General features: G+C 42.5%; 2 protein-coding genes across 5 annotated transcripts in view; one reads left to right on the top strand and one right to left on the bottom strand.

Moving 5' to 3' along the window:
- CSTF3 (cleavage stimulation factor subunit 3) overlaps positions 1-9,711 on the top strand; it is a 49,523-nt gene extending 39,812 nt beyond the window's left edge. For 2 of the 4 annotated variants that reach the window (XM_041461760.1, XM_041461758.1), the window contains exons 12-21: positions 44-160; positions 1,286-1,360; positions 2,545-2,688; positions 2,788-2,890; positions 4,320-4,389; positions 5,569-5,764; positions 7,230-7,383; positions 7,770-7,864; positions 7,995-8,055; positions 9,002-9,711. In XM_041461760.1, the coding sequence (XP_041317694.1) occupies positions 44-160; positions 1,286-1,360; positions 2,545-2,688; positions 2,788-2,890; positions 4,320-4,389; positions 5,569-5,764; positions 7,230-7,383; positions 7,770-7,864; positions 7,995-8,055; positions 9,002-9,204 (1,218 nt within the window). In that variant the 3' untranslated portion in view covers positions 9,205-9,711. The remainder of the gene's footprint in view (positions 1-43; positions 161-1,285; positions 1,361-2,544; positions 2,689-2,787; positions 2,891-4,319; positions 4,390-5,568; positions 5,765-7,229; positions 7,384-7,769; positions 7,865-7,994; positions 8,056-9,001) is intronic. The other 2 variants (XM_041461761.1, XM_041461762.1) reach the window with 2 other exon arrangements.
- Positions 9,712-22,248, bottom strand: TCP11L1 (t-complex 11 like 1). Its single transcript, XM_041461763.1, has 10 exons — positions 22,230-22,248; positions 20,878-21,044; positions 18,592-18,724; positions 17,257-17,377; positions 16,377-16,597; positions 15,235-15,371; positions 14,605-14,798; positions 14,090-14,271; positions 13,317-13,489; positions 9,712-13,118 (listed from the first exon to the last, which is right to left on the bottom strand). Exons 2-10 carry the CDS (start codon positions 21,029-21,031, stop codon positions 12,883-12,885), a joined length of 1,551 nt encoding a protein of 516 aa, XP_041317697.1. The 5' UTR covers positions 21,032-21,044; positions 22,230-22,248; the 3' UTR covers positions 9,712-12,882.
- Positions 22,249-22,677: the final 429 nt, after the last annotated feature.

Here is a 22,677-nt window from a genome sequence, read left to right as displayed (position 1 = left end):
ACAGATGCTGAACAATTATGTTACTATACTTATTTTATAACAGGACATGAACAATGCTAAACTTTTCAGTGATGAGGCTGCTAATATTTATGAAAGAGCGATCAGCACTTTATTAAAGAAGAATATGCTTCTTTATTTTGCATATGCAGATTATGAAGAGGTGAGCAAAAATAGTGATGTACTGACATTAAAATCCAAATACATCTCCCATTAATACTGTCATTTATTTGAAACATACTGGGTACACAGAGTTCTGTAGAATTAATTTACTGATTCTAGCCTTATTCTCATTCAGTGTTTCTGAGATGGAGCTGACAAAATGGAGAGGAAAAGCCCATAGTATGAGCTGTGAAAATCCACTGTCTTTCCATTTCAATATTGACTGTATTTCTGAAACTACCATAAGGGCGAAATGCTTACAAATTTCCATTTCCCTGAGCATCAGCTTCTTCACTTTTAAAATGGGCATAAAGGGCACCTTTTTCCTGTCTGGTTCTTGGGGAGTTGATGTTTATGTTGGCATGGCTGTGACAGAAGATGGGAGCCACCTTTGCTGCAGCTCTCTGGAGAAATCTCTTTCCTCAGGCCAGCACCTCACTGTGCAGCCTCCACAAGGAGCAGTGCCCCAGTGGTGTTTATTCCACCAGGAGAAAAGACTGGTTCCCACTGATCAGATGGGGACCGTGGAGTCCTCTGTGGGGTACAGTTTGCCCACTTATTTTATTGTGAAAGAATCTTTCCAGAAAGAACTTCAGGACAACAGAGGAGGGGAAAAAAGCCTTTGCCTTTAAAAGAAAAATCCTTCCTTGGTTTCCAGTGCAGCCTCCTGTATGCTGTGTCCTGGTTTTTCAAGGCTCACAATACAGCCTGGAGCCCTGCAGCTGGCAGGGAAGAGAATGGACTATTGGAAATGTGTAGGTTGGAGAGTTAAGAAGATGGTTTTCCTACCTATCTGCACATTATTTTTAGACAGAGGTAAAGGATACAGTCTTTGTATGCCAAACACCTCCAATGGCAGTTCTGCTGCAGCATTACTACATTAGAAAAAAGACTTCAGAGACTCCTGAAAGGCATATAGGTAGCCATTAGTGGGAAGTTAGTGGGGGAAGTAAAAAATGTCTGCACAAGACAGAATATGTGTCTGCGTAAAGGGACTGACGTACACAGTGTTCAGCCAGGGAAAAATGGGAACAGGAAAATTCTAGTTATGTCTTCAGCTTGAGTTTTACATTCTGGGAGGGGATCTGAAGGGATTTACTGAGCAGGGTGCGTTTGCCTTCCTCAGAGCCGGATGAAGTACGAGAAAGTGCACAGCATCTACAACCGGCTCCTGGCCATCGAGGACATCGACCCCACGCTGGTAAGATCCTCCTTAGTGCCTCCACCATGGGTTGGCACCTCATGCCATCCTCATGGGTTGGCACCCAGTGCATGCACAGAGTGGGGAAGCACTCATAGGATTCCTTGGGTCACAGGGATGGAGTACTGAGGTGGCAGAATGACAGTCTTTAATCCATTGAAATACACTAAGACAGGTGCATTTCCTCCTCTGTCTCTTTTACACTGTCTTTTACAACAAGTAATGAAGATAAAAGATACAAAATATTTCACAAGCATCCTGTGGCCATGTAGTTTGCAAGTAAATCTGCAATGCACCATGTAGGTATCAGTGTTGCTGTACCTCTGCTGAAGTGACACAGTAAACACTGTCCAGCTGTGTGCCAGCTGTGGTGGCGCTGAACAAGAGGTGTCAGAATGAACCTGCCCTCGAAAGGTTATTTAGTTTATTATAAACAGACACAACAAAGCATGAGGAGGCAAAAGAAGGTGTGAAGCCTAACACTAAACAACAGTGTCAGAGGAGAGGTTTTCATTTACTGACACTTGCCATTCTTTAGAGACACATCCTAATGCTTCCCAAAGGCACATTTTGTGGGAAATCATGTACCAGTTCCTCCTGCTGAGGAATGCTGCTATTCGTGATCTAATTCAGACTGAAGGAGAGTTGAATCCCAAAGAAATGCAAATCACAAATTGGCTGCTGAATTAAGTAGCACATTCATTATTTCCTTGATCAGGTATAAATACTTGCAGGCAGGAGGATTTGTATCTTGGATTGTATCATGTATAGTAAAATGCTTCATCAGGCCTTTTGGCTGTTCCTTGGCTTTATGGACGTCTTAACTTTATTGGAAAGTTAACATTTTTACAACAAGCCTTGAGTTCTCTGAAGGCACCAGCTAATGTAAATGACATTCATCTCCTTACCTCCCCTTCCTTGAAAAATCTGTGTATTCATTACTGTCTTTTCATGGAATCGGTCTTAGGTGTATTCCATTTTTTATTTTAAAAACAATCTAAAAAAAGATTTGCCTCAGTATTTAAAGTGAAACAACTCAGAGGCACAAGACAGCCTTGTTTCTATTAGGATTCATCTGCTGTATTTTGTGAGTCATGATTACTTCAGACGTAGTAAAACACTTAATGATATGCTGGTGTTCTTTGCTAGCACTGATGCTATTTAAATATTAATGTGCACCTTAGGTTTATATCCAGTACATGAAATTTGCAAGGCGAGCAGAAGGCATTAAATCCGGAAGGACGATATTTAAGAAAGCCAGAGAGGATGCCCGGACCCGCCACCATGTCTATGTTACTGCAGCTTTAATGGAGTATTATTGTAGTAAGGTAACCACAGGTGCTCACCCTGATCCTAAACAAGTGGCAGGAGGGTGCACAGCTCACTGAAGCTAATAACTTTTTTTTTTTTCCCCCCAATGTTTGCAGGATAAGTCTGTGGCCTTTAAGATTTTTGAGCTAGGGCTGAAAAAATATGGGGACATTCCAGAATATGTACTGGCATATATCGACTACCTTTCCCACCTTAATGGTAAGCTTTGAGCTTTGAGAGGTCTAATGAAGCATTACTCTGTGAGTTTAGGTCCAGGCCAGGTTCTTGGTGTTTAAATTCTTCATGAAGCTCAGCAGTTAATCTGAACACAAAACCTGCTGGTTTGTCTGAACCGAAGCTCCCGAAGTCTGGTGACATTAAATCTTGATTCTGCTGAAGGGAGGAGAGTGAACTTTCCAGATTGTAACTCACTGGCAGTGCAGGGGTTTTACAGAATCTGCTGTGAACAGTGGGAAGTACACTGAGGAGTTTAAATCCTGAGGGAAAAGGTCTAAAGGAGTTTACAGTCAGCATGAGAGGAGTGAGGGATCAGCTGGTCCTGACTAGGATGAATTTAAACTCATTCTCCCCAAGTAGATGAGATGAACAACATGTAAAATCAGTATTGGGCATGTCAGTCCTGCTTGGAATGTGCTGGGGAGCTGCAGTGGAAAGAGCAGGACACGGGCTGGGGAGACCTGGGCAGGAGGTGGAGGTGGAAGGGCTCTCGGTGGAATTCCCTGGGGCAGGGGCTGAATGGCCTTCTTAGAAGGAAACCCAAGCTGCTGTGTGGATTCTGCAGCACCAGGCACCATTCAACATCTGTCAGACTGCAGTTCCTTGGTTTTTCAGGCACTGGGAGTTTAAAGATTTTGAAGGTTTTTTCTCCTGTGAGCTGTCAAGTGAGAGATTTTATCTAAGTCAAAGTATATTTAATTTTGCTCTAAGTTATTGTGGATCTACATAAATATTAACAATAGCTTTCTGTAAGTTGCCAGAGAAAAAAATTATCTTAGAACTTCTAATTTATTGCTCTATTTTAATAACCCAGCAGAACTCCTGGAACCCAGGAGAACTGATCTCTGGACTGTAAGTGTAGGAGGTGGGCAGTGCACAGGGCAGGGGTTGGCAGTTTTAGGAACAAACCCACCAGCCTCTCCACCCCCCAGCTGGCAATGTGCAAAGACTGACTGCTTGCTGGGAACCCCGTCTAATAATTTTGGGAGGACTTCTGAGGACTATACAAGCATATTGATATTGCCCTGATTTAAAAGGGAAATAATGAATTGAAAGGCCAAATTTAAATTTACCAACGTATGCTATTGAGTTAATTTTAAAAAAGGATAAAACTCCCCAGAAATCCTGAAGAGATGCCAAGCAATAGCTGTGCTGTTATCAAAAAACCTGTAGTAGGATCAGTTTGTCACTATCAATAAAAACAGACTTCCAAAGAAGAAATTCACATTGAAATTTAACATCAGGAAAGTTTTATGTGGGCACTCAGATCTCTGTACTTACTGAAATTCAAATCCATGAAAGTCAGCTTTATGCCTAGTTCAGTGTACACATCTCTTTGAATGGACATCTTTTAACTTGTCTTTAATATGTTTTACTCAGTGTGATTTTTTTTTTCTTTCTGTTTTTAAAGAGGACAACAATACAAGAGTTTTGTTTGAGCGTGTTTTAACTTCAGGGAGCCTTCCACCTGAGAAATCTGGGTATGTCTGCAAAAGCAGTTTTACTGCACTGGAAAATATACATAACCCCTTTCAACCATAAATATCCCAAAGAAATTAGAAACATGAACAGCAGGATGAAATTAGGTACAGATGGTCCTTCTCCTCTTCATGCTGTCCAAAATAGGAACAACTATGATAGATTTGGGAAAGTCCCTATCCCACTTCTTGTGAAATTCATTAATTTATTGACTTTAAAACCTCACTGATGCAGGATTGTTGAGGATAGTGTGCAAAATCCTCCTGTACAGAAAGGACTCAGTGGTCTGAGCTGGAAAGTTGAGTCAGGAATTTGTTGAGGAGGGTGCTGAGCATCTCCCAGCCATAAAAATAAAATAGGGAAAGAACCAGAAAGGACTTGGATTAACCACTCGCTGCCATATTTTCATTACTACTTTTTAAGTTTCTTTCTCAAAAAAATGCTCACCAAAGCCTTGCAGTCTGAATGTTCACTTCACCATTATTCTGATAGACAAAAGCATCAAAACTAAGGAATCAAATATGGCACTGCTGTGCACATTCATTCTGCACTTCAGTTCTGATCTTTTGTGAGAAATATTTTTGTACCAAATTTAAGTGACAAAACACAAGAGCTTAAAAGCTGAACCTTCTTCAAAGGTGAACTCCAAAGCTAAAATGAAAGTTGAATCAAGTCCAGAAATATGGTCAGACATTGCTTAAGTTATATATGAGATTTTCCATGGAGAAATCAGCAGTAACTATATATATTTTGGGCTGTATAAAATTCTGAAGCACTGCCTGTTGTGTTCTTGCCACTTAGAATGTGCTGGTCTGTGCAGAGGAACTAGATCATAGTGCTTGGTAAAAAGTCCTTCCCATATCAGCATCAGAGTGAAGCTGTGTGTACAGGATGAACAGTGTGTTTGATAAAAGCTCACCTCAAATGCTGAAGTCCTTGACACCAGAAATCCCTTCCTCACTGTAACAAATTCCTTTGCAGTCCACCAGACTGAAAGCTCTTAGAGAAACACAGAAGTCACTGGGAGGGTAATGCCTATTTTGCACCTGAAGTAAATATCAGAAATGGCCATGCACTCCCAGATGGCCTCCTCTGGCTCTGTCCTCTCGTGGGTTTTTAACTGGGTTGTGCTCAGTAATCCTTCCTCCTTCAGTAACTCTCAGTGTCCTGTTCTGTTCCAGGGAAATCTGGGCACGGTTTTTAGCCTTTGAAAGTAACATTGGGGATCTGGCCAGCATCCTGAAAGTGGAAAAACGGAGGTTTACAGCCTTCAAGGAAGAGTATGAAGGCAAAGAAACAGCTCTGCTGGTGGACAGGTACAAGTTCATGGATCTGTACCCTTGCTCTGCCAGCGAGCTGAAGGCCCTTGGTTATAAGGTGAGTGGGTATGAACACTTCAGTTCACTGTTTTCTTTTCAGTTCTAGGAATCTTGGGCAATTCCTCATTTAGGACTTGCCTTACCATCCTTCCCCTTGCTAGAAAAGCAGGTAAAATAGGCCTCTTCCTGCTGCTGCTCCTCCTCCTCCTGGTCTCGTTGGGCAGCAAAGTGCCAGGGGCCAAGGGCAGAAAGGAGCCAGGACCATCAGTAACAGCTGCAATTTTGGGTATTCCTGGTTACCTCCCATCTTCCCATGGAAAGGTCAATGTGTTAATGCCATCACTTCTACAGGCCTCCACTCCACATCTGAGCTCCTTCAAAAACCAGAATTCTGTGGGACATTTGTAGGATCAGGTCATGTGTAGGAAATATGGCTGACTGTCCTTATGCTCTGAGTTGGCAGAGCTCCCCTGACTTCACTGGGAACTGCATCAAACCCCACATGCTGCAGTCCCAAGGTTTCTTGGGAATGGCTGAGGAAAGCTCTTGGCAGGGATCAGTGGTGCCTCTTTTTTCAGCCGCTTCTTAGGGCTAAAGTGCTTTGGTGCTGTGGAGTTCATAGTCTAGTCCAGACCCCTGTATCTGGTGGTCTCCTGTTTTGTTTCTAACCACATGCATTTTTACTATTTCTGTCGTTTTGAGGAATCATTAGAACAGAACAGGATGTTGGTTTACCTTTTTTTAAGGCTGCCAGAGAAGCAGAAACAGCTGATTGCCATCTGGACAGGAAGAGAGCCCTCAATCCATGCCTCTAAAACAGTGCCTCAACTTCCACTTACTTCTTACACAGAAAAATAATGTATGAAAAATACAGATGCCATCAAAGTTAACAAAGCAGCTGAATTGTTGACCATCACAGAGCTGAAAAATAACCTGACAGGTGGAAATCAGATTCACATTGAGCCACTGAATACTTTTCTTTGAATGCAGCAGGGGCAAAGTTATTTTGAGGTTTGATGTGAGCTTACAAACAAGTACATTTTGCTAAGTGCATGCAGGGCAGTGTGTACCTAAGATGGTGCAGTCCTGCTGCTTGGAACATGCCAAAACATAATCCTGTTTGAACTGATGCTTTGGATGCCTGCTGACTGCCTTATGCTTTACTTCTTTTCCAGCTAAAGTAATCTAGGGAATGAAATGAGGGAGAAATGATAGTTGTGAAGGCCTAGTGGTCTGCACCTGTTCACCTAAATCCTCTTAACCTAAAAAAGGAGCCACTGGAAAATGACAAACACACGTTCAGTAACAGAAACAAGTGTTTCCATTCCACTGGGTCGCTGTAGGATTAAAATCTTTAATGAAACCATGCAAGTTTTGCCCAGATGGTCTTGTAAGAGGCCATCTGAGATGATAATGAAGACAAAGTGAGAATAAGTGACTGGTGCAGAGTGAGGTTTTGTTCTGTAATCGAAGCTAGCAATGTGATCCTGCCAAGTTCAGCGCTCTCTAATTTGCTTTCACAGGATGTCTCCCGTGCCAAACTAGCAGCAATAATTCCAGACCCTGTGGTTGCACCTTCCATCGTACCTGTCCTCAAGGATGAAGTAGACAGGAAACCTGAATATCCCAAACCAGACACCCAGCAGATGATTCCATTTCAGCCAAGACACTTAGCACGTAAGTCAGGCTTTGGGAAGTGGTTGTTTCACCTGTGGTGAGTTAGGAACCTGGCTGTTCAGCCAGCCTAATCAGAGGCTTTCCTACTCCTCAGTCATCTAAACCTGTACTTAACTCTTAGTCTGTCATTTCACTGGCTTGCTAAAGGCACATGTGTTTTAATTAATGCCAAGGTCACACGGAAATAAGTACAAGGAGTTTGGGGTCTGGTAAATGGTAATAAGCTGTTACACACATCACAGAGCAGATGGCTGAGTGAGCAAGGTGGAATTAGTAGAGGCAAAAGGGACAGGCTACCAATTACTTGTATCAAATAACAACGCAGTGCAAAAGCAGCTCTGGCCCAGCTGTCTTGCACGGGCTTCACCCAGCTTTTCTCCCCACAGCTCCAGGTTTACATCCTGTCCCAGGCGGGGTATTTCCTGTTCCACCAGCAGCTGTAGTTCTCATGAAGCTCCTGCCACCTCCTATTTGTTTTCAGGTTTGTTTTAAAGAACTCTGAACATTTCAGAAAGCTGTGGAAGACATTCTGTCATGACAGAACCACAGTGTGTATCACTCTATTGAAAATAACCTTCTAAACTTTTTTTTCTCCTTTGGTAACAAATCAGGGTCCCTTTGTTCAAGTGGATGAGCTCATGGAGATATTCAGAAGATGCAAACTGCCAGACAGTAAGTTACTTGTCCTCTCTAGAGGCTGTGCTAGTGCTGCATGAGACTTGGGATTACATATGGATATTTCTGTCTAAAGCCCAGACCTCATTTACAGACTGTAATTAGTGTTTAAGAGCAGAGGAGATTGTGCTGGAATCTGCATAGAGATGTTTTCACTTCTACCTGGAGGGAGGCAACAAAAAGTCAAAAAACTGCAAATCACCAGCTGCTCTTTAATATGTTGGTGGTATCAACTGAAAGAAAGCAATTAAGATTTTGAGAATACCCTTTAAAGGCAGCATTTCCAGCAGCATTGCAGCTGCAACATGAAATTACAGATTTGCAGCATGGTGACGGGTAACTCTGAGTGCACATTGCTGCAGTGCCTGGGCACAAGCTGCAGGCAGTGCTTTCTGAGCTCCTGCAAAGAAGGGAAGGAGGGTTCTGAACGGAGACACAGCACAGATCCTACAGCAGATGATAATATGCTACTCTTCACCTTCCTTGTTAGTTTAAGGAAAAAAATTATCATACAGAAAGAAACGTAGGATTTAATTTCTTCGAGTGAAACTAAAATATCTATTTAAATTATACAGGGTATTTTTGAGGCTTCCTCTGTTGAGAAGCAGAAACTGATTTGCTCTGCAGCCTCTCTGATGAATCATGAACTAGTTACCCTCATTCCCAAAAGGCCTTCCTATTTTATTGCAGCTCTCGAATGACCTCAATTCCTGTGTAAAGGGAGGGCTCGAGCTGGAGCAGCAGCATTTCCTTTCTAATTTGCTGTTCACCACAGCTCAGACTTTCAGACAGCCGAGGCTTAATATTAGTAGGAGAGGGCAGGAGAAGTGTCTCACGGTGCAGAAGTGTCCCTGAGGTGTCTGTGGGTGTCCCTGCTGGGGTGCTGGTTGCTGGGCAGGCTCTGAGCTTCACCCCCTCAGTGCCTCTGTGTCTCTCTCTGAAGCTGTTGACGAAGCCGTACGGATAATCACGGGCGGCCTGCCTGAAATAGCTGTGGAAGGCAATGGACCTGTGGAAAACAACACCATTCTCAACAAGGCTGTGAAGAGATCACATGAGGATTCTGATGACGATGAGGAGAAAGGATCTGTAGTTCCCCCTGTACATGACATTTACAGAGCACGACAGCAAAAGAGAATCCGGTGAAACAAGTTTGGAGTTCTGCTGTGACAGACAAAGACTTGCATTGAATCAGTCTCTTAAAAGTCAAGCATTTAAAAGGGACAGCTGCAAACAAAAAAAAATCCTTGAACATGGTTTTGTTACTGTGGTGCCTCTTCTCCCATATGGTTCTTGATCTGAAAACAGCCCGAACAACCTTAGAATGTGCTCTGAACAAAACTCGGTTTTCAAAACCAAAAGTGCAAAATGTCAAAACTGTATTTTGTTCCTCGAGGGTGTACACATCTACCACTTGAACTCTTGTGGGTTTTCAACAGTTTTATTTTAAAAACTGGATGGCTTATACTTGTGAAGCATTTTTAAGTCACATTTTCTGGAAAACAATTGTTCTCAGTTTGTTCATGTAGTGTCCTGCCTTATTGTTCGTTTTTATTTATGGCAGAATGTAAGGACTCTGTTTTGTAGTTGAAAATTTAAAAATAAAACAACAACAAAAGACCATTCCTTTAAAATAAAAGGATATCCATAACATCATGCCTCATTCTGGTTTTATTCAAACACAACAAGGTACTTCTTAAATATTACTCAGCCACTTCAAAAGCAATGCTAATTATACCATCACAGGAAATTGATCAGAGCGTACATATTAGAATAGAGCTTCGTTTCCATTTTCTAGAGGATACAGCACACTTTGGCTTGTAATTCCAGGACTGTTTGAAGAAGACAGCATCATAAGACTAACTCAGTTCAGTGTGGGTAGTCCAGGAGCCCTGGCTCACACAGCCTGGTCCTGGATACCTGCACTGCTCTTCCACGTAAAGTACAAAGCTAAATGTTAATAATCAGCTACATCGTTGCACTTGTTATCTTCAAACAAGCTAAAGAAAGACTATGTGAGCTTTCCAAGCAGTTTCTATGCCTACTTCAGCTTTTAACTTGGAATTGGCTGTGATAAGATTGACTCTGATACGATCCTAAGAACCCCTTGGACTACAGGACAGCCAGAGCCTGGGGCAAATGAAAACCATTCCCTCCCCAGCACAGCTGCCTCAGCCAGGGCAAGGGTGAAGCACCACCTGCCCATGGAGATGGGGCTGGCTTTAGCCATCCTGGAATGTCCTCCTTGCTTTGCCACTCAATGGCAGCTCCCTGTTTCTTTTGGAGAGGACACAGAGAAACTGTCAAACACTCTCATTAAAAAGAACAACCTGGGAGAATCATTACCTTGCACTTGGGGGAATTTATTGCAGTTCCTTTAGATCTTTCCTGTTGAAAGGCCCCCGGCACCTGTGCCAGGAGCATTTGTTCCTTCTGTGTGGGCCCTGGAGGTGAGAGTGGAGCCACAGGTGAGTACTGCACTCTGTTCCTTCATTCTAGGGTCGTTCTGCTGCACGAAGGCTGAGGATCAAACCCATCTGTGAGGAGAGCTGGGATTCCCTGTGTGGGCCCTGTGAGCAGTACAAGCACTGGTGGCAGCACAGTCCCTGCTGCCATGGCAGGAGCAGGCACTCGTGGGCCCTGAGCCCTGAATCCCAGCCCTGGGAGCAGCCATCTCCTCAGTCAGGATTTTATCCACTGCTAAAGCAGTGCTCTGCACCCTGCCATCACTCACACACCTTTCAAGGGCTTTGCTAGGTACCTGTCCCACCATGCTGTTCCTCATCTAACTCTGTGCCTCTAAAGGCAGCTCCCAGGCAGGACTGAATGATAAAACAGCAGCAATTTCTAACTTGTGCAGCTCTCTTTTAGGAAAACTGGAAACAGCTGTGCCTTGGTTCTCTGTCCTAGTGCTAATTCCAGCAGAGATGGCTCTGGTTGCTCACTGAGCACAGGCTGAGGGGGTTGGTGCTGCTGCAGAGCTTTAGGCTGTGATGAGGCAGAGCCTGCTCTAATAGCAAAGCCCAGCAAGCTGAGGCAGCAGCCTTGAAGACCCCTGTAGAATCCTTTGCTGATCCAAACAATGACACAGACCCTACTCAGAACCCTTTTCTTCTGGCTAACCGACCTCATTTTTGCGTTCTCAAAGAAGGATTCCCAAGACAGACATTCATTTGGCCAAGTCTCTTGTCTGAGCTGATGAACTCTCACAGGGTTTTGCTGGGTTTCTCCCTTGGGGAAGGGGCTTTGTAATGAATGAGAAAATATTTGGTTTAAAGATGCATAGGCTAATATAGAAAAAAAGGTCTTATTTCTTCCATCCCCCTCCAAACACAAAGTTGGTGCAGCTTTAGCCACATGGACATTTAAAGGGAGCTGGAAAGGGAAGCATCAACAGTGGATCATAATCAAGTGCTTCTGCAAGTTCTTTTTGGTTGATTCCTGAACGAACCTGCCTGTTGGCAATACAAGGGCCCTTCATTTATTTATTTCACATCCCTTGTTGTTTTTTTTTAAAGACAGCACGTTCTGGTTTGGACAGCCTCATACTTGGGCCACTTACTGTGAGTAACTACAAACTTTGCTTTCACAAAACCATCAAATATTGATTACTGTAATACACAGTTGTGCTCAACCAGAGGAAAATTTCACTTACCTCCCAGCTGAGCCTGAGATTGCAATGTAAAAATCACAGGGCTCTTCCCCTCTATACAACATGTAGCTTATTAAATTCAAGACCTACAAATATTCTAAGTTTCAAGAACACATTTAGAAAGTGAAAAAAAACTACTAAAATATTCCCTGTATATTCAAACTAACATCAAACCATTCACCTCTCACAGTACATTAAAATCACTCTTACTGCCCACAGTGCTCTGCACATGATATTTTTGAAGACATGATTGAATATGCAACCATCCCCTGTTGTACTTTTTAAAAAAGCTCAAAATTTTCAACCTAAAGTTTCACACACTTTAAATCCACCTTCTGCAAATGAGAATTTACTTTAAAATTAGTATTGCACCTAAAAAGGAGTAAATTACTAGCAAAAAAAAAAAAAAAAAAGGTAAGAAATGCCACTTTTATCAAAACATTTTAGCTCTGCCCTTTCTGAAATCTTTACAAGATATAAATACAGCTGCAATCTATAAGATTGCCACCTCTGGGAGTACTGTACATAGCAGAGGACAGTTACCCAATAACCAGAAAATTTGCTACAAAAATATATTATGTTTTGTAACATCTGCAGGTAAACAGCAAAAAAATGCTATTAAAAATGCAGTAAAATACAGAAAAAACTAGTAATCCTACCATACTCACCATAGTGTTACAGTAAAGTGCTGCTTGGCTTGGTGTTTTGTCTGGTAAAATTCTTCTTTAGAATTTTAGCTTAATTAATTCTTTAAAGTAAGATTTTTTAGAAAAACCAAATCACCCCTTCTGGGAAGAACCATTACTAATCAGCTCTGGATAAATTAATCTAAGTTCACTGTAAATTAAGAGTTAAATGCCCTGAAATGAGCCACTTAAATACAAAGTTTGGTTCTTAAACTTGCCCTACCTATCACCAGCTCAAAACTCTCAAAACTGCAGCCACAAAACTCCCATGATATCCCGTTCCCCAGGTTGCATAATTGTATTAGAAACACATCTCTCATCTTTTACCTCAGAACCCTTTTGGCATCTCCTCTATTTCCCTCACCAGTCAGCACTCGTGGGTTAAAAGGAACCAGTATTTACACGGAAAGCTGTTTTCCTAGACAAATATTGGTACAAGTTTTATTTAATAGCTGACAATACTGTATTGGTAGCACACAGATGGTTTTATGATTCTTCTGACTTCCCTACAATTTGGGATTCTTCCTTAGTCAGTATTTTGCCAAGAACTGCATCATAGTAAGGGCTGAAGACCATTCTGTTGTAGTTGACTAGACGAATGTACTTGGTAGCAATCTCCTCCAGCTCCCTCTGAATAGGGCCTAATCCTCCAGGAATGGCAGGCAATGATTTCTGGTGACTGGATGCAAGATAATTCTCCAGAAACTTTTGAATTCGAGAATCTGGAAAAAAAGGGGTTTGATTTGTTTTCAAAAGAGATGGTGAAATAGAAACAGCATCACCTCATGTGAAATGGAACAAGCCTGAATGTGGTCAGCAAGTTGGAAAGACAACATGGAAACAACAAGGAAAGAGGAGCCCTGCACACAATCCAGCCCCAGTTCCACAGACAGGGAGAGCAGAGCACTCTCCAGACCTACCTATGAGCTTGCAGATGGAGTTATCTGGGCTGGCCACTGCCTGGATCTGCCCCTTCAGCACAGCCTCTCTCTCAGCTGAGAACGGGGTAAAGCCATGCTGGGAAAGGCAGCTGTTCACTTCAGCACACACCTTCTCACCCACGGTGGCCAGGGATTCCTTCAGGTTAAAGGAGCTACAAAACATGAGGTACAGCATGACTGTATTAGTTACTAATTAGTTATTAAAAATAAACCGTTCAATTAGAGTTGCCTTACTTATCAAATGTAGTGGGAAAAGCATAATGGAGATAAAGCCAGTTATAAAGATTAATATAATTACATATACATGAAAAATAAAGCTGAGATCTAAAGCAAGCAAGTAGGAGAACATTCAAGACTACAAGCCTGAACAATCCATACATGTAAGAGCTGACTTTCTGCCTGAGGACAGCTCTGACTAAAGCAAAACCTGTAGGTGTAATCACTGAATCTGCAGGTGCCACACTCAGGTTTTTGGGGAGCCTGGCCCAAGCTCTGAGCAGGGGCACCCTCCTGTGCCAGCCTGGCACCATGAAAAACGTGCTCTGAAAGAGCAGCATGCACAAACCATGAAAGAGAGAGTAAGAAAAGACATCTCTGTGTGAGTTAGCTGAAGAAAAACTGGACTCATAGAAAGCCCTCATCACCTCCTCTGCATTTCCTGCATTCCCCATCCAAGTGGCTTAACCTGATCATTTCCCAGGGTGACAAGAGAGCTCCAGCTGCCCCTGAGAGCAGGACTGTGCCGTACTCACGGGAGATGCATTCCTGTCAGCAGCACCTTGACGATGGTTTTGATTCTCTCAGCGAATCCAGGCAGGTCGATGAGAGCTGGGCCTGCTGCACTGAACGTGACCAGCAGCACTGTCCCCACCACCAGGAGCTGCTCCAGCTCCAGCTGCATCTCCAGGAAGCGTGTCTGGTCCATGAGCAGCGTCTGCAAGGAGGGAGGGAAGGAGCCAGCACAGCAGGGAGTCAGTCTGCAGGGCTGGGAAGGGACACGGGGGTGCAGCAGCAAAGGCCCAGGGAACAGCAGGCCAGCAACAGGAGCACAGTGAAAAGCACTGGCTCCTCTCTCCCAGCTAAGCAGGTTTCAAAAAACAAAAGCTGAAAGACAAGCACCTGTTAGAGCTGCCCCATCTCCCAGTCACAGACCAATGGTTTAGTACTGTATGTGTTGCCAGGCTACAAATTCAAACAGCCTCTGCTGTGTGCTGGGAATAGAGGAGTGGAACAAGCACAGAAACCAATTTTTCTGTTAAACACCTACTTCTGGAAAAGGCCTGTTCACGTGATCCCACTTCAGAAGCTTCAGATAGGCCTGATTTTGTACAGCAGTGAAGCACAAGGCAGAAGCTCCGCCAGTGGCACCATCACTACAGTGGGGAGGAAACATTTCAGGTCCCAGCTTTGCAAGATCATCTGCTGCTTCTTGCAACCACTTTGTGACAAGGTCTAAAGAATCTGGAAGAGCAGGGAAAAAAACACTTGTTGAGAAAATTCCTTTTCACAGTTAGGTTCTTCCACCAATAATTTCCAAACAATCCCATTAGTTACTATGACTAATGCCCATGATATCAGGTATGACATGCATTTCATTTATTGCATCAAGCGGAACATCTAAAACAAAACCAGACAGCTACAGGAAATCAGAGGTGAGATGATGCTGGGTAACCATGCCCTACACTGTACTGAAATTAAACTGAATGTACCAAGGGCACAACTATTGTTCTGGCACACTTTTTCTAACCACAGTTTTGAGGCACAAGCCCCAAAATGTCATTCACCATAAGAATTCTAGAACTTATAGAAATATCTCAGTTCTTTTCATGATCTACAGGCAAAGACACGCAGTTTATTGGGAGGTCAAGGGGGAAGAAAGAAAGGAACAAAGTCATACTTGGCTGTTTCTCAAGAAACTCCTGAAACTTCTTTCTTTCATATTCAGCAGACTGCTGCATTAATTTTGGCCTAATACTACTGACAGCGAAGTTTGCCATATCCATTTTCATTAGGTCTAATACAGAGAAAATTGCTCTAAACAAACAAACAGAAAAAGTTATTCAAGGCTGCAGATGTTTCAGAGGTGCTGTTTACAAGATTTATTACAGGTTGTCTAAAGAAAGAGCAAAAACATGCATGGGAAACAGTAACAGCTTAACAACTTCAGAGCATGAGACAGAGAAAGCTGGAGCGAGCATGTACATGCATGCATGTGCCTCTTCCAAGTGGGAAACAAATCTTGCTCTCCTGTAAAAAAGCCTCCATGGAATTAACTTCACTAGCTCCATAGATTTTATCTCCCAGGATGTGCAGTATTGCATATGAAAAGATACCTGGGTTTCCAAGCTTGCATGCCATGGCTGTTGGCAGCCTGGAAAGCCAGCCTCAGTGGGAAGTGAATAATCAGACCCAAGGGGCAAAAAAGAACAAACAAACAAACACCAAAAAAACCACCTTAAGTTCAAAGCAACCTAATTCATGCTGGCAATATTTCTGCCAAGTCAATCCTGAACTCCTGGAAGCTTTTCAAATTAGAAAACAGCAAGGTTAATGAAGCTTCTCCCAACTATTGAGACCTTGAGCTGAGAACATGGTGGCAAAGCAGAAGCCTGGATGCTCCCAGATGTGGAACAAACACTCCCTTTAGAACTGACAGGGAATTACACAGGGAGTGGGGTAAAGAAAGCTCAAACTGGGAGGAAAGGACAAATGGGTTGGAAAGCAGTAATGCTTTTCCCCTAAGCCCCTGTGTGCTTTTTCCACCTTCTGCTGTTGACATTCAATTCTGATATAAACTGACTATTCATCTGCTACCTTGCAGCTTATTTGCATTTGACATTTAAGCAAATGTCCTTCAGTGACATGCAGGAGCCAGACAAATACTCCAGCTCACCAGATCAGAGATGGCCCTTGTTAATGACTCCTGGAGCATCTCTCCCCTTCACACCCACAGCTGTATCCTTTTCCCTATTACTCTTTTCTTTCTAGGAGAAATTATTTAAGGGACTCTGAACATTACTAATAAATACATTTCAGTACCTGAAAAGAGGAACTATTTCATTAATATCTTTCAGTTTCTTAATGTCTTCATCTCGAGCTGGAGCACAGAGAGTCCCCATCATCCCAATAACAAATTTGACCAACTTAGAAATGTCAAGGGCCCCATTCTCTGCCTCCTGTTTTATCAAATCCAGGTCAAGAACTTCTGTAATCTGGCTTCTCAGTCTAGTATGACCAGGCAACAAGAAAGACAGAAGACTCTGAAATGGAAAGTTAAAAGTGCATTAGTTCTACATCAAAGACTACAAGGATCCAAACAGTTACTGAACCACCTCTCACAGAATTATAGAATCATAGAATGGTTTGGGTCAACCTCGTTCCAAACCCCTGCCAGGGGCAGAGTCACCTCCCACTAAACCAGTTTATTTAATGCCCCATCCAACCTGGCCTTGAACACTACCAGGAATTCTTATCTAAACAAGTAAATAACTGAATTTTTTTTTAACCAACCATTCACCAACTCCAAGTTTTTCACCTCACACTGTGTGATACTGAAGCTAATAAGTGGTAAATACTCTGGCACTTCAGACTGTTGTGCTTGGTTTTACCAGCCCAGTGCTGGAGCATCTCACTGATTCCGTAACTAATACCAGTGCCATAACATGAAGGAAGCTTGGAATTATGGAACTGGTATTGTTAACCACCTGTTAATCACCTTACCTTACATAGTTTTGCATTTGGTTTTATATTCAAATTTCTCCTCTAGGATTATACAGCTTGTATATGTTCACAGTGATACAGTAATGAAAGAGAACAAGAGGATTTTTTAATGAAAAGCCAAACTCCAAACACTTTTGCTCATTCATATCAGTGCAGCTATTCAAACTGAATCATTTCCCTTCATATCACATCATCTTACCTCTTTAATTTCTCCCAATAACTTAATTGCATGATCATATGTTGGGGGATCTTCCTTCAGCTGAGCTTCCAGACAATCCCAGAAAGCTTTATGCACAATATCTCTGACTTTCTTCTCTAAGCTGTGAATAAACATGTTAAAAAGAATGATACTGGTCTCTGCATCACCTTACAAAGACAACCTGCAGCTTCTGAAGCACAGCATGTAATAATATGAATATAATATAACAGTAACTATATGATGATTAACAGAGATCCATCATTTAAAGTTTCTCAGAAAAGCAAGAAAAACTGGACACAGGATTTAGAATGGTTTATGTCCTAATACAAGGTTACACACCAGCAAGGTGGCTACAAAGTAAAAGCCTTCAAAGTATTTATCACATTCTACATCTAGAAAAATGGACCAAAACAAAAATGGCAAAAAATATATTTTGTCTTCAAAAGTCCTCTTAAAGACCCCACTAAGTAAAATCAATTCTATTACATAAAATTCAGTAGTAAACCTAAGAGAAATTAAGTAACTTTCCTGACAGAAAATCTTCTGTTTCACTGTATAAAGTATTGCACCTACTCTGAGATGAGGGCCCAGATCAGTTTGTATACAAAGAATGAATTCATTCCACTGCTTCAGTACCAATTCCTAATTCAAAATAGCGACAGTTCCTGTTCACACCAGGTGTTAGCTCACCACTGGCCCCAATGGGGACCAAGTTCCCTCCATGAAATATGCACCCCTTCCCCAAATCAGGCCAGGAGGCTGTCAGCCACACCTCACTGTGTGTGAGAGAGAGCAACAGAAGATGAAGCTTCCTCTGTTCTCCTTCTCTCTCAGCAGGGCACACAATTACTGCAGACTCACACAGAGAAGGAAAGGCTTCCAACTTGAAAGGAACAAGGACTAACCTAATAAAACACAGGAATCTCTCCCCAGAATATCCCTGAAGAAACAGACAGGAAGAGCTAAAATAATCAGTTTCCTCTTACTCCCACAGGCAAGGAAAGCTTAAAAATTGCTAAAAGCACTACCTACATCTGCAGCCAGCCTGGGGTACTGAGAAGGAAGGCTGCAGCCTCAGAGTGCTGGGACAAGGGGACACAACAGAAACCACAGCACTCTGGGGTTTGCACCACACATCTCCAATTAATCTAAGAGGTTCACACACACATACCTGGGGAAGCAGAATTGCACAGTTACCACTTTCTTTTTATATTCTTTCCTACCTCCGCCCAGGCACTGCCAGACGAGGCACCAGCCAGAGCCTTTACCTGAACCCCCAGAGCTGCTCTGCAGTTCTACAAACACAATTTTATTTAGTATTTGGTACCAGCTTACCTGTGTTCTGGCAATTCAGCTGGTTTTATCTGGAAGTCTCCATTCACCACAATTTCATGTGCCAGTGCCATGTTGGTGACTCCCTTTGCTGTCTCCATGAGCTCTTCTATGGACACGGGCCGAGAGGGACTGGCTGCAACATCAATTACACTGTCAGACAGTTCCCAACAAAAGCCTGCAGAAAGAGTCTTTTGGACCCTTTTCCACCTTATTGACAGTACAAAGGGTCAAATGACAGCATCAGCTGAAGATTTTTCTCCTTCCCTTCCCATGTGGTGGATGACACAGGTTTGGGGTATTTCAAAAAACCAGTGAGTGGATCCCAGTTGATATTCTGGGCTCAGTATGTCAATTGCTTCTATCAAGCTCTTTTAAAAACCATCTCCAAACAAAACCCCCCCACACCAACCAATACTTCTTTAGGATGGCTTAATAGCATCTTGGCATCTTTCTCCACACTGCAGGAAGAAATAATTACAAACAGCAGCTTTTTCACAATACTACTTCCACAAGTATTGTGCATGTATTGCCATTTCAGTTTTACATTTTTCAAGGAAGTGATTTCATCATTAAAGCAGTCAAGGAACAATCACCATCACTGTTAAGCAGCAGCACACCAGCAGCTAATTATTCTCCACTACTTCCAATGCAAATGGCACTCCTCCAAACTCTTTTTTTTTCCCCTCAGAGGCCATCACCCAAACAACAGAGGACAGCAGCAGCAGCAGTGGCAGCAGCAATGCTTAGGAGCTGTTCCCCTGGCAGGCATTTGGGACTGACCAGGATGGGCCAGCAGCCTCAGACTGGGCCCTGGGCTAGTGACAGGGCTGGTGCCCTGATGGATCCATTCCATTCTGTAGTTCATACACTTCAGCTACAGGCCAGGCATAGGAGCAACATAGTAATCCAAAAGTGAAAGAAACCAAGCAAGGATCTTCATAGGCTGGGCTCCCTGAGAAATGCTTCAGGCAAACTATGACCATCTCATCTGATAATCCATGTTGATTGGACTTAAGTAATTACACAGAAAAGGTTTTTCAAAAGTAAGCATCCATCACTTGTCTGCCATGCAAAGCTCTTCTGAGTTCATACAGCTGGGTTCCAACGTGCTCATTTTTCATCAATATCTTGCTCTTTTCATGCAGCCCTCCTAAATCCTTATTTCCTTCTGCTTGGAGCTTAACCTTGCAGGTGACTCTGGGAACACAGCAAGGATTGATATTCTGAGCAGAACCAGCAGACAGCAAAGTTCACAGTGCTCTTGTCCGAGTGCCAAATGACTTCACTCCAGCACTGGGGGCTCTAATAACTAAGACTCTTTCACTGGCCAAAGACTGCTCCTAAACCACATCCCTTCATTGTCATACCTGCTCCCTTAGATGATGGAAGGGCTTGAGACCAAACCACCTCTTTGTGGTACAGTGCAGTGCTAGACTGTGTCATGCTTTTTCTTTCCATGTGTTCAGAGCCTCTCTCCATACAAACACCCCATTCCCCAGCAGGCAACCAGCAAGGCATGGGAACAGAAACTCCCTCAGAACATCTCCTCTGAGTAACACCACACTGAACACAACCAGAAAATAAAAAGAATACAACAAACAAAATGTTACTCCCTACAGAAATATAGAAACCTGAGCACTTCTGCTTCTTTGAATTGAATCCCTGGAGGCAGAAAACTTCCCCTTGGTTTTATCTACAGATTTGCCAGAAATATTGGCTCCCATACTGCATCCAGACCTTCATGCTAAAAGCAGAATGGCAAAGAAAAATATGCCTTCGGGAAAATATGCAGTCCTGCTTATATGGAAGTAGTATTAGGATTAAATATACAACTTTCCAGCTATCTTGTGAGGGGGCTGACAGGACATCCCTTTGTTGATGACAGCCTTTTCTGCCCTGCAGTGGGAACAGGGGCTGCAGCAATGCAGAAGGTTCAGCTGATGAGGCAAACAGCAGAGTCAGTTTAGCTGGAACACACTGGAGTGGTGTTCATCCATTCCAAGAGCACAAACACACCAGGATATTTAGGATATACATGGCTCAGAGCAACATGGTCATTGTGTACAATTAAGAAATGGTACACGCTGTGTGTACAATTAGGAAAATAAAATGAAAACGGGGAGAAAAGTGTTACAGTTTCAAGGCATAACATCAAAGTCACACTGTATTTAATTGCAAGACAGTCAAACTTGCACAGAATGCTATAAAACACTGGGATTGCCTCCAACAACAATTACAGAATTGACTCCTTTTTTTTTGTGTATTTAATAAATCAGTTTTGCTTACACTTGGGTGTATCATCTCTGTGTGACCCTGGAGCACTTTGTCGTATTCTTTTTCGGACAGACTGATCTGAGTTGTCCAAGTTCTCCTCCTCATCATCCTCCAAAGCACTCAACTTTTCTTCACTTGAATTTAGATTGTCAGGATTCTGAGACATTTTCAGTTGGCTCCTTACAAAAAGAAAAAATATGAAAAAGGGAATAAATAAGTATTTTCTGACATGGCTGAGGGGGTAAACATCACCAGGAGTCTTCTTGATTAAGAAAAAAATTAAGAATGAAAGAATTCTTATGAGGAGTTATATGATGTCATCTCCATAATGGCAGGGGACCTGGACTCAGTGACTCACTTCCCATCTTCCACAAAACGGGATGCTTTCAACACAGCTACCATTTATTTAATCTGCAGTCCTAGTCAGTTCTCAAAAATCTCAAACTGTTCCCTTGCCATAATGATGCAGATGAGAGAAAAAGATACTGTTTTCTTTCCTAGCACTGCTTTTAAGAGAAGGATGAAAAACACCTTCAGAACAATGTCACAAACATGTTTTACAAAATATTATGAGACAACATTTCCTTACTACACAGCAATAAATCTTCCTGAACATAACATATCCCTGAACTATGGTCTGCCCCAACTGCTCACAACTTAAAAACTTCCCTCTGAGCCATCCAAAAGCATTAAGAAGCAGCAAAAGAACTAGAAAGAAATTAATATAAAATTATATTCCCATATTTTCATTGCATTCAAGAATCCTGATTTATTCATAAAATATCACAGTTGTTTATGTTTTTAAATTAAGACAGTAAAGAACAGCTATAGTAATTAAAATCCTGGTTTATTAGACATTACATATTAAAGGATATTTATATCACATTGCAGACACCTGCAGGGTACCCAAAGTTACACTGACAAAATTACCAGTAGAAAACCAAGTCTCACTCAGTTCCTTATCTTCACTTATTTCATTCTCAGATTTCCCTATCAAGAATATAATTTCTACATCCACCACTGAAATCTATCACACAGGAAGCTGCTGCTCAGGCTTTAATTTCACAGAAATCTCTTTGAGAGCATATGATGTCTCTAAATTAAATAACTTAGATGTTCTGTGAAGTGGGAGTCCGGAAGAGTCTGCTTTCAAAATAAAAGAAAGCTCCTGGAAAAACAACAACTTCCTCTTCCCCCTAGTGACCCACCATCCCCACCTTCACATTTTGAAATAAACCAAGTTCCCAGCAAGAGAGACACTCTGCAGAGGCACCTCACAGCCACTGAGAGAAAATACAGCATCAAAAACCACACTGAAGAGCATGCAGCAGAAGCAAGCAACATTGCAGAAATATAAAATGCACCTCTGAGATTTATTTTCCTACAACAGCTGTAATAACTACAGCTCCACCAGTGCTTAAATTGATCCCACAATGTGATTCCTCAGGACAGCTGGAAAGCTCAGGGCATGTAAGGAACAGCTTTGCTCTACAGCAATGACTCAGGATCATCATCTTGCTCGATGCATGAGAGACAACAGCACGCAACACTTGCCCACAGCACTGTGTCATTTCTATTTTAGAAGAGAAAGCAGCATGAGAAGCTCGGGATGAATAACACAGGACAACACCCGTGGCACACAGGCATCAGTACAGGTACTGTTAGACTCTCTCCACCTCTGGATGGAGGATGAGGAGCTCTGTTAATAAAGGGGCTGTTCACAGAGAACCATGGAAGAATGGTTGCAGAGCAACCATTGCAATATAAAATATAAAATAGGACTGGTTAAAGAGAGAGAGAGAAGAAACCTGT

The sequence above is a fragment of the Pyrgilauda ruficollis genome, unplaced genomic scaffold, assembly GCF_017590135.1.
Source record: "Pyrgilauda ruficollis isolate IOZ18807 unplaced genomic scaffold, ASM1759013v1 scaffold153, whole genome shotgun sequence".
NCBI lineage: Eukaryota > Metazoa > Chordata > Aves > Passeriformes > Passeridae > Pyrgilauda > Pyrgilauda ruficollis.
This window is presented reverse-complemented; position numbering and strand designations above follow the sequence as displayed.